This window comes from Diadema setosum, chromosome 5 (genome assembly GCF_964275005.1).
Source record: "Diadema setosum chromosome 5, eeDiaSeto1, whole genome shotgun sequence".
NCBI classification, from domain to species: domain Eukaryota; kingdom Metazoa; phylum Echinodermata; class Echinoidea; order Diadematoida; family Diadematidae; genus Diadema; species Diadema setosum.
In genome coordinates, this window is record NC_092689.1 from 44922659 (window position 1) to 44934070 (window position 11412).

General features: G+C 36.9%; 1 protein-coding gene across 1 annotated transcript; it reads right to left on the bottom strand.

Annotated features, from left to right (window-relative positions):
• Positions 1-5344: 5344 nt before the first annotated feature.
• On the bottom strand, positions 5345-10491 carry LOC140228947 (muscarinic acetylcholine receptor M1-like). The gene is made up of 3 exons (XM_072309210.1): positions 9531-10491; positions 6621-6736; positions 5345-5467 (listed from the first exon to the last, which is right to left on the bottom strand). The coding sequence occupies exons 1-3, from the start codon at positions 10489-10491 to the stop codon at positions 5345-5347; spliced, it is 1200 nt and encodes a 399-aa protein (XP_072165311.1).
• Between the last annotated feature and the right edge of the window lie 921 nt (positions 10492-11412).

The following is an 11412-nucleotide window of genomic DNA, read 5'->3' on the forward strand; positions in this document are numbered from 1 at the left end:
TTTGATATGTTTTGGGGGAAAATACAAATCTGACTTGTATCAAGGCACGGTTTCGATGAGACGCTGAAAAGAACCTGCGGAAACTTTCTCAACGAAAAGATAAGTCCAAGAGGGGCAAGAATTCACGAGGTATGACCACATCACTTGGTAGGTAGCATCATTTATAGCAGCAATGTGATGTTTTGCGCATGAGCAACAAATAGTCGTTTTACAACCACAATCCATCAGTCTGTATTTCACATCACGTGACAGTCATCGCGTGACTGACATGATATGCATTTGAGTATCATAAATGGCCGAATGAGAACATCCTAATGAATCAGTTTGAAACTCAATCTCAGCTCAACACTTCAAGTCTAAACACATGATTACGGAGACAACAATGTCATTGATAGTTAATATACAGTTATTATTATTATTATTATTATTATTATTATTATTATTATTATTATTATTATCATCATTATTATTATTATTATTATCATCATCATCATCATCATCATCATCATCATCATTGTTATCATTTTATTATCATTTCTTAACTTTATTTAAGGTTATGGTAAATTACGCATTGAATAGCCTGTCCCGTTTCATCATGATGAGCATTGGTGGAACCCCTTTCGTGTATTGGAGTGGCCTAGGCAGGTGGACAGCCAATCATGGCCTCAGCCTTGCGGAAAAGCCTTCTCAAGCTGACCAGAAAATACAAAATTGCCAACTGTCGACTGGAGCTGAGGCTAATGAAGGGACTGTTGATGTAGAGATTGTGTTTCTTAATTATCTATTATAATAATGATAATAATGATAATAATAACAATAATAGAAATAAAAATAATAATAGAAGAAGAAGAATAACCATAACAATAATATAAATAATGTATGAAATTGATTTCTTGTACATGTAAAATAATTTTGTTTAAAAAAAAGATGTGGCTTGAACATTCCTGTTATAATGATAAACGGTAAATAAAATCATAAGCTCAGATCCATATGTTCAGATCCTTATGTTGCTCAGCGACGTGATATGCTCGACCTTGTTACTCCCGAGCCATTCACCACCTTGAGAGTCTAATCGTTGATACTTCTGAAGAGCATTTCACTTCCAAAATAGATTTCACAATAATTTATTCAAGAAATATGAACCGTTGTGACGATGATGATTATACTGTTATCACAATGATAATGGCAACGTAAACCAGTAGTGTACACATGACAGGAATACTGATCGTACGAATAAATGTATACCTAAAGGATTTTATAAACAAAATCAGCCAAATCGTGATATACTCTTCACTAATGCAGAATATAATACATTCATACTCTACTGCAAACTAAACTCGCCCGTTTCTTATTAATTCTGGTTTACTCCTGCAGGAATGATTGCCATTTTTAGCTAATTATTTGGTATTTTTTTATCATAATATGAATCTATTATATATATATATATATATATATATATATATATATATAGACGATGAAGACAAACAAGTTGACATAATGCATTAGAATCCAACTTCATTTATTTGTAAACCAAATTTGGTTTACAAATAAATGAAGTTGGATTCTAATGCATTATGTCAACTTGTTTGTCTTCATCGTCTTCATGCTCTTATTCCAACACGCGGATAATAATACCATTATATATATATATATATATATATATATATATATATATATATATATATATATATATATATATATATAGTGACAACAATGGACTAAACCAGAACGTGGCAGGGCGGTGCAAGGACAGTTAAATATATTGCTAGCAAAACTTGTACGAGAGACGTGGCTGTGATGTTGAGTTGCAACTCTTTTAATTGAGCTTTCGGGCTAATTGCCCTTCTTTCGAATCTACAATGACAACGTATAATGTAAAATCATACTGAACTCGACTAACCTTCAATGTATTAACAATATGCATTCAAAAATATACTTAAGCATCAATAACTACAATAATGTATATAATAATACAGCATGTTTTTAACAAGTGCAAAATAACAAACATGTAAACATATAAATACAAACATATATATAATATACATAAGATATCTGGTAGAGAAAGAGAGAGAGAGAGAGACTTCCAGTTGAGAATGCTTGATGGACATGCACTTCCGAGAAAGGAAATATGATGAAGAGCAAATATATTAATCAGGGTATTTTTGTTGTTGTTGAAAACTTCAGATCTTGAGAATCAAATAAGATATCGTCAAAAAAATCTTCAAATTCTATAAGAGGTCATTGTTAAGGCCCGATTGTGGTGATTATGTAGTCCATTAAACGTTCTTTTATGATTTTAAGTTTTTTATTTTTATTTTTTTTTTTGTGGTTTAGAGGTTGATCAAACAGTCCTGAAGAATCTGAAACTCTAGTGCAATTGGATGGCCTGTTATTACATCCATCGTTCGAGTTTATGTTTATGATAATGCGGGGGTTTTAAAACGTATTAATGCTTTTTGAGTGCAGTCGACAAAGAAAGTCGAAATAATACCGCTGATATTACAAAGAGTGGTATCAACCTCGACTACTCTAAAACCTTTTTACATGACTGTCAGCGGAGAGAACATAAATCAAACACGAAATTAGCTCTTGTCAAGTGCACGAATACCGCTTGACATGTCTCGGTCACGTTCTTCACGTTCTACGTTCTTCTCAAGCTCTCTCCAAGGTGATGACGCTAATAGAGCGCAGGCGGTGGTATATATTGCAGAGTAATGACAAATGACATGCATGCAATCTGTGACAATGTAATGATCTATGATTAAGCTGGCTGTGACACCCTGGATATTACCACGACTTTTCAGGCGTGTGTTTGTGTTGGCTATTGTCCTGTCACCGTGTTCAGGTACGTGAATTTTGACAGAAACACCTCTAGTTGCATTGCTGGACGTTCATCAGAGGTTCATACAGGTCGTGTACTAGTATATCCGTATGTCCTACAAGGACATACTTTACATACAAATGTAGCTTAGAAGACCTATACAGTGCGTATCAAAAAAAAATGCAACAAGATTTAATTTCGAATTTTGTGGAGATTGTGTTAACTTTACACCAAAGTGAGTAGCAACATCTTAAAGCCACATATCTCTTCTTTCCAATGATATATTATTTATTCTTACACGGTCATGGATGGTTGAGTAATCATTCTTTTTGGACAATGGGTCAAATTGGACTTGGGACCAAGTGTCAATTTCTGCATTTTCGTAGAGAAAAGCTGAATGTCTGGGCTGGACTTTGTGGAAACGGTTTGCTCCTAGGGCCCTTCTTCTTTGAAAACAACATGAACGGAAATGGATACCAACAAATCTTAAACGAACATGTGATTCTTGAATTAATGGAAAATTTTCCTGTGCAACAAAGGGATGTGTTCAGATGCCTATGGTGGGCACAGGATGGCGCACCAGCCCATCGACTAGTTGCAGTAAGAAGCAGATTGGCTGAGGTATTTGGAAATCGCGTGGTTCCCTTGTATCATGATGTGGAGTGGCCACCACGATCTCCGGATCTGACTCTTTTCTTTGGGGTTATCTTAAGAGCAAAGTGTTCATTACCCCTCCACCTGACATTGCAACTCTGAGACAAAGAATCACTGATGAGTTTGAAGCTCCACGCCACCACAAGCCCCTATGATTCGCAGGGCTGTGCGTGAGATGGAGAAAAGAGCTAATCTCTGTGTGGAAAGGAATGGTGGCCATGTTGAGGGGCATGGGATGTAATGTTAAAAAGAGATATCCGAAAGAAGACAATGGTAAGTTGCGATTATTTATTTCATTATTCCATTTGTTAAGTTAATTTCTAATTAGGTGCATCGATTCTTGCAGTGTCTAAACTTGGTCCCAAGCCCAATTTGACCCATTGTCCAAAAAGAAAGATTACTCAGCCATCCATGACCGTGTATGAATAAATAAGATATCATTGGAAAGAGGAGAAGATGTTGCTACTCACTTTGGTGTAGAATTAACACAATCTTCACAAATTTGAAATCAAATCTTGTTGCGTTTTTCTTGATACGCACTGTATATGATTATGAGTTTCCTTCTATGTCCTATATAACGCTGACAGCAGCCACATTATTTTTTTTTAAACACAACCGTCATCATATCCGAGTCCAGTACACTGACAGGCAACTAATGTTAAGAGTCACTTAATCATTAAATCTACCTCTCTGGCTCACTAAATAAGGTCATATCTGTTATGCCATAATTGTAAAGCGTCAGAGCAGTGAAATTTGGCGAAGTCAGATAAAAGAAAAAAAAAGCAGAGGAAATGATACGGTGTGCTCTCTTGCCATGCCCGCCGTACGTTGATATCGCGCACCGTCATGGATATCTGTCTCTTGTTCTTCCAAAAAAAAATCCGCAGATGATAATTCTGTCAGATAATGTAGTAGATCTAAAAATGTTGGTTACTATAACACTTAAAAATTCAATGAAACCTCAGGATCGATTGGAGTTTGGAAGTTCGAATGAAATCAATCAGATTCCGTTCGACCATTTTGTTTATAGCATTTGCAGCGATATACTTGTCATATATAACTTTCTCAGGCAAATAACGTTTTCTTTTGAATATTTGTTGATCATAAAGACTTTCTAATACATGACAACAACACGCATTTTTGTAGTGGCTGGTTTTCTACTGGTTATCACCTTCCACGGGACATTTTTGACGCAAATTGGAGGGAGCCTCACATTACTTTCATCGTATATTATTCAAATTTCTCTGCCATAGATCTCGTGTTGACTTCAATGCGTCGCCATGGTTTAAGGCTTGCCGGGCATACAACAACTGATGTTCTTGACAGCTACATTCCACGAACTGCGTCATTGTCTTTAGTGTGACGTCACACTGTCCGGAAATTTAACTGACACTAGATGGCCATACGAATATGAAATTTCAAAATTTTCAGAAGTTAGCCCCGAATTTGGTTAAAAGCCTATCAAAAGTCAAAGCAATAGCAGCATGAGAAAGTCTACCGGCGATTATACGATGGCTTTAAGGTGCCCTTAATAACCAGATGTTTACATGATGAGAGCCGATTTTAAATACTTCCTTTCTCGTGTGTCCATCTTTGCTCAACTTCGGGACAGTGCGACGCCTGAAGATTGTAAGATTCTTAAGGGCCCTGTTTCATAAAGCTGTTCGTAAAGTTACGAACAACTTATAACGAGCGACTGGTGATCAGTTCTGATATGCTATACTTATAGAATTTCCATAGTTCAGCACAAGAACTGATTACCAGTCTCTCGTAAGACGTTCGTAACTTTACGAACAGCTTTATGAAACGCACCCCAACACAGGAATGTGACTGAAACACACGTGGATGTGAATGCCGGTGACTTGTTGCTTATCTAATCTTAAGGCACTTCAGTGTTATGATGCTCATAAAAGATTGCTTGAAGATCTGATCCGCTAGGGCATAACACACTGGGTTCAGCATGCTGTTCATGTATCCCCAGAAGACGGTGACCTGAGAGATGAAGTAAACCAGTTTAAACGAAACAAAGTTCAGTTAGCAATGAGGACATCACCTACTTAGAGCAAGTATCATTTTCATTCCCTTAAGTTTATTAGATTTTTTGATATGCAGGAATAAAATGATCTGACAAAGACATAAAATTGTGAAAAAAGACTGGTCACTGTGAAAGACAATGGCATTCACAAATGAAAAGAACAAACCATTTTGGGGGAAAACACACACACAAACTTAGAACAAGAAATGACGTTCGACGATTTTTTTTTTTTTTTTTTTTTTTTAGATAAAAGGATATTCCATTTCACTGTTCTTTTCTCAATGTTTTAACTTGTAACTTTCAACACATCTTGAATGTTTATTTTCACGTGCAGTAGAGGATGTGCACTGATCAGTTAGTCTTTCAATTCAATTCAATTCAATTCAATTCAATTATACTGTAGTATAAAAGTACCACCGAATTGAATTTGTATCTACCCTTTTCAAATAAAGCCCATGAGTTCGACACTATGGCCTGAATTCACGAAGGTGGTATAAATGAAACCATGGTTTAAACCATGGACAAAAACCATGGAGCGCCAAGTGCGGCATGGAATTTTTCGTTAAGAAATTGGTCATTTCGTCGACAAAATGACCGTTTCGTCAAAGAAATTATCATTTCGTGGACGAAATGTTCATTTAGTTACAAAATGTTTTCATTTCGTTACAAAGTGATAATTTCATCCACGAAATGACTGATTTTGTAACGAAATATTCCATGTGGCACTTGGCGCTCCATGATTTTTGTCCATGGTTTAAACCATGGTTTCATTGTACCACCTTCGTGAATTCGGGCCTATAGGTAAAAACATGCCTCATTAGCCCACGAGTTCGACAGATACGGCATGGGGCTTAATGTGTCGGTCTCGTGGGTCTTGTTTGCTTCGTGTCGAACTTATGGGCAGTATGACTCGTGAGCTGTATGACTCATGGGTTGCATGACTCATGGGCTGTATGACTCGTGGGTGTCGGTCTCGTGACGTGCACCCTTTACTATACAGCCTTTGGCGTTACTCGGTATGTCATGTCGCCATTGGACGGTGGTTACAGGTTGAAGATGTTCAGGTGAGAAAATTCTCTCTAATCGTAGACTGATAAAACATTTTCTCACCGAGTACATGAATCCAGGCAGGCAGTCTGCACAGAAAGAGAAGATGATGATAGTCACAGCCGACGGGCCCCAAGAGATGACCATCGCACACACGATGAAGGACAGTGTTCTCAGACCTGGGAATTAAAGGGTCACAGCATTTTATGGTAATGTAATACTAATGATGATGATGGTGGTTGTGATAATAATAATAATAATAATAATAATAATAATAATAATAATAATAATGACAATAATAATAATAATAATAATAATAGTTATTATTATTATTATTATTATTATTATTATTATCATCATCATTATTATTATCATTAGCATTATATCATACGGCTTATATTGCACCAAATTCACTCTGGGTGTAGAATGTTCAAGGCGCATACATATTACTATGGTAAGGCTGTTATTCTTGGGTGTGCATTAAACACACACACAGTAAGGCCGGTGTTTTCAAAATTAAGAAGAATTTTAAAAAAAGAACAACTAAGCGAGGTATTGTCGGAACGTGGATTTAAGAAAACACAGCAGCTGAGGCTTGTATTCTTAAATTGTCTGAAATAAGGTTGATAAAAAACACAGTGTTACTTTATTTCCTGTTGCAAAGTACCTCGGTCCACCTTCCTAGTCAAGTTGTGCTTATGAAGATTGTCCTCTGCGTTCCAATTATTTAAAAGTTTATTCTTTAAATGCTTCCTCTCGACTCAGCATAACTTGCATGTTTCTGTGATATTAATGTGACTAACAAAAGACATGGCGAGGGAACATGCAAGTTATGCTGAGTAGAGGGGAAGGTGCATTCCAATGTCTTTTGTTAAACATTCAGTACTTTAGCAATTATTGACAGATGAGGTCATCTCAAGAATATTGGTTTGGAGGGATTTTTTGTGGGCGTTCCCAAGTAATCTGAAGAAAAATAGAAGACAAAATAGTTAAAAATATATGGAATGTTTTAGATATTCGTTTCACCGCAAAAGTGATGTTGAGGGAATCATAAATCAACACAAATCAACATGCATTTGGATTTCAGAGCCCCTTTAAATATCCCTTTTTGACTTACCATGTCTTCATCTTGCCTCATCTTGATTACTGCAATCTTATATGATCTGGAGCCAGCTTATCTAATTTCATTATTTGTATCTTCCACCAAAAAAAAAAAAAAAATATATATATATATATATATATATATATATATATATATATATGAATACAACTTTTCCTAACATATTCGACGGTTGTTTGATGATGAATGAATTGCACAATCGTAATATTGTTTTGCCTTTTTGTGACCTGAGCATAAGATAGAAGAATTCTATTTTACACAAAAGTGCTAAGTTCTGGAATAATTTTGACTTGATTATTTAGAATGTATCTACACAAAGTGCTTTAAAGATTAGATATAAAAGACATCTTAGTATAGTGCCTATCAAGTGTACCAAATGCATTCGTCCATCTTTGTAACCTTTGTTTTGTTCTGTCTGTTTGTATTATATGTTTAGTCTTGAAGCATATATGTTTCTTACGTTTCATTATGATTGTGTATCTAATCTGTTACTTTAATGAAATATTCTATATTCGACTCACTGAATCTATATTTGTGTACAATCATGTAACTCTACAAAGGAGAACACATTTGACTTGTGCCTCTGGCTTTCTCCGTGAACTCCCCGTCACATTTCATTCTGGAAATATTCTTTTACTAGTATCATGATTATCAATAAAGTGAGTTGATTTGAAAAAAAAAAATATGAAAATTGTCATGTTTGAATTTTTTGTTATATGTTATGCTGAGTGCAAGGCGATGTTATATATTCCCGAACACATTTAATTCCCAACAGCAAAATGTCCGTTAATCCGAAAATGGTTGAAAAGGTTCCATCATCCGAACATTATTGGGGCGTTATTTCGAAGAATGTTATTCCGAATGTCGTGGTTCCGAAAATAGAATAAGGTTCGTATGTTGTTGTTTTTTTTTTATTTACCCATACAGTGTATTAATATCCATTTCATCATGATTCATTCATTTTCATTTTCACCAAAGAATATAAGTGTACAAAACATATCCTGCAAGTAAGAAATAAGGTCCTCGATCCAAAAATGAAATAAGGTTAGTTACTCCGAAAGAGGGGGGGGGGGGCGTGCCTACTTACTAACCTTCAGAAAACCAACCTTCATTGATTTTCTGAATTACGAACATTCGGAATAACGAACTGTAACCCATCATTAATTTCACGGCCTTGCTGATAAACAGTAACTATGGTCCACTGAATAAACTCAACTCCACTCCACTCAACTCAACACCCTGCCAAAACTTCTGACCAATTAACTGTGAGAAATAGCGGTGTGACATTTATTAATTTTGTTACATGAACACCAGCGGAGATTAGACGAATTCATCTAGCGTTGCTATATTGTCTTAACTGACATAGATCGTTGAGCAATCAAGGCTCAGGTTAGATAGGCCCTATCCGATTGTTTTACTACATTATACATATCCAACAAAGATCTTACGACCTTTAAGTCATAGGCCTTATGTCCAAGCCAATCATCCAGTAACCATGATAACACCAAATCAGCAGATGAGAGGAAGTAGACGTTATCTGCAAAAGATTACGAGTCAAAATATTTTTTCCCTTATACATATATATGTTTCTCTGGACTCCTTCACAAAAGCCATGAAGAAACACATTTCCCTACTCATAGTATGTAATTTGATTTGATTTTGTATTATTCAGTATGTATAAACGCATCATAAAACTCTTAGTTGAGATTCAGCAGTTATGTACTTTCATCATGATTTGTAATATATGCCCTGAGCCTTTTTGGAGGGACCACTTAAATACTAAGCAATCATTATGTGCTGATGCACATAGGTATGTATTAATGTTGGTATGGTTAGTATGTATACATTCGTACCTTTAAAGTTGTCCTTTCTCGTTTTCTGTTTGTTTTCCTGTTCATCGTCGATGTTATCTGGAGAGCCTGTCTCGTTCGGTCCATGTGACTCATCGGTTCCGACGTCAGATTCGATTACCTGCAAAGACGGAGTATTCGATGTCGAAGGAGCAGCCTTTCGATACTGCCGATCAGTCTTTCTTTGATCACTGATCCTCCATTGCGTCTCCGTCTTCTGTCCTTGGATTCGCCAGATGATGACGGAAATACGAGTGCAGAGGACAGCCGTGATGGCAAAGGGAATGAATAGGTACAGTATTGGTGACAAAAAGCTAAAAATCACACTCTCCAGGTACTGTGGCTCGCAGACGTCAGCCGGTATAGCTCGACGCTCGTTTCCCCGAAGGTATTGCCATAGCGCGGTCGACGGCAGCCAGATGAGCACGGGAATGGCGTACCCGATGGCTATGAGCAGCATGGCACGCGAGCGACGCCGCCAGTATCGACGATGGTGGAAGGGAAATGAGACCGCAACCCAGCGTTCCAGACTGATGATGGTTACGAGCACGATGCTGACATGGGCGAAAGTATGGTCGAGGAAAGAGAAGATGTCGCAGAAGACTTCCCCAAACGGCCATCGCCCGGTGATGAATACGATGGCGAAGAGGGGCATGTCGATGGCACCGACAACCAGGTCAGACACGGCCAGGCTTAGTATGAAGTAGTTGTTGTAGTTACGGAGCTTCTTTGTCGTGACGAAGGCTAGGACGACCAGTAAGTTTCCGATGACGGTGATGAACACGATGACAGCAACGATGACCGCCAAGGCGATGACTACTTCCCCGGAGAAGAGACCGGAAGATTCCGACCAGCTGGTGACCAGAGACTGGGTCGTGAGCTCAGTCATTGCTGAAAAGTTATCTTCTTCTGCCTCTTCAAATAATGTCACAGTTTTTTGTCCGCCCATTTGGCCGTCTGACATGTTAACTCTGTTTTCGAAATCTGAATCACTGGACAGTCTTGAATCTTGAGTTTCCTGCATTGAAATAAGAAAATGTTAGAATTGTAAAATAATTCTTTCATGATCTGTGGTATGTTCGAAATGAGATGTCATACTTATAAAATCCCCATAACGGAATAGTTTCTCGGTAAGCATTCAGTATAAAGAATTGAAATTTGATATATAAGCATATAATGGTAAAATGATCTCCCATCATTATTCCTAAAGTGTTAATACGTCTTTGCACTCAGGAAACCTCTCCTTCGCCTTCTCTATTTTACTTTCTCAATTTAGCATGGACCAGAAAATACGAGAGCAGAGATAAACACGCAATCAATAGTTGATTTCAGTGGTTCGTTATTACAAATATTCGCTTTTGTTTTCAAACAGATTCTGTTTTGGGATTTCAAGTTAAAACAAGCGTGAATTCACCATTCCTTTAGATGAGAAATGTCGTCAAAGATTTATGTTTACCTATCTTCTTGCCATCAAATTTGATTTGGCGTAATGAACATACAACTTCTAAAACTATTATGATATTGTTTGGATGCTTATATTCTACATTTGCTTATTTTATGCGTCAGTTATAATGATTCTGCTGTGAAGAGTAAATCACCGGAGACTCGCAAAAAAGAATTATTCTCTTTACTGTCTAAAGTATTCCCGTTAAACCAAACAAAACCTTCATTTTCAATAAGTCAGAATGCATAAAACAGAATAAAACGTAATGTGTGGATTTCTCACCTGAGTATATCAATCAACGGCAACACTACCCAGACTTTCCGATGATGGAATCTAATCGACTGGCTTGAGAATTTAACCATGCTTGCTTTTAAGTGTTTGAAACTGGGAAACTTTTCCTGAATCCTTCACTCTCTCTTTCACTTCCTGCCTTTCTCCTTT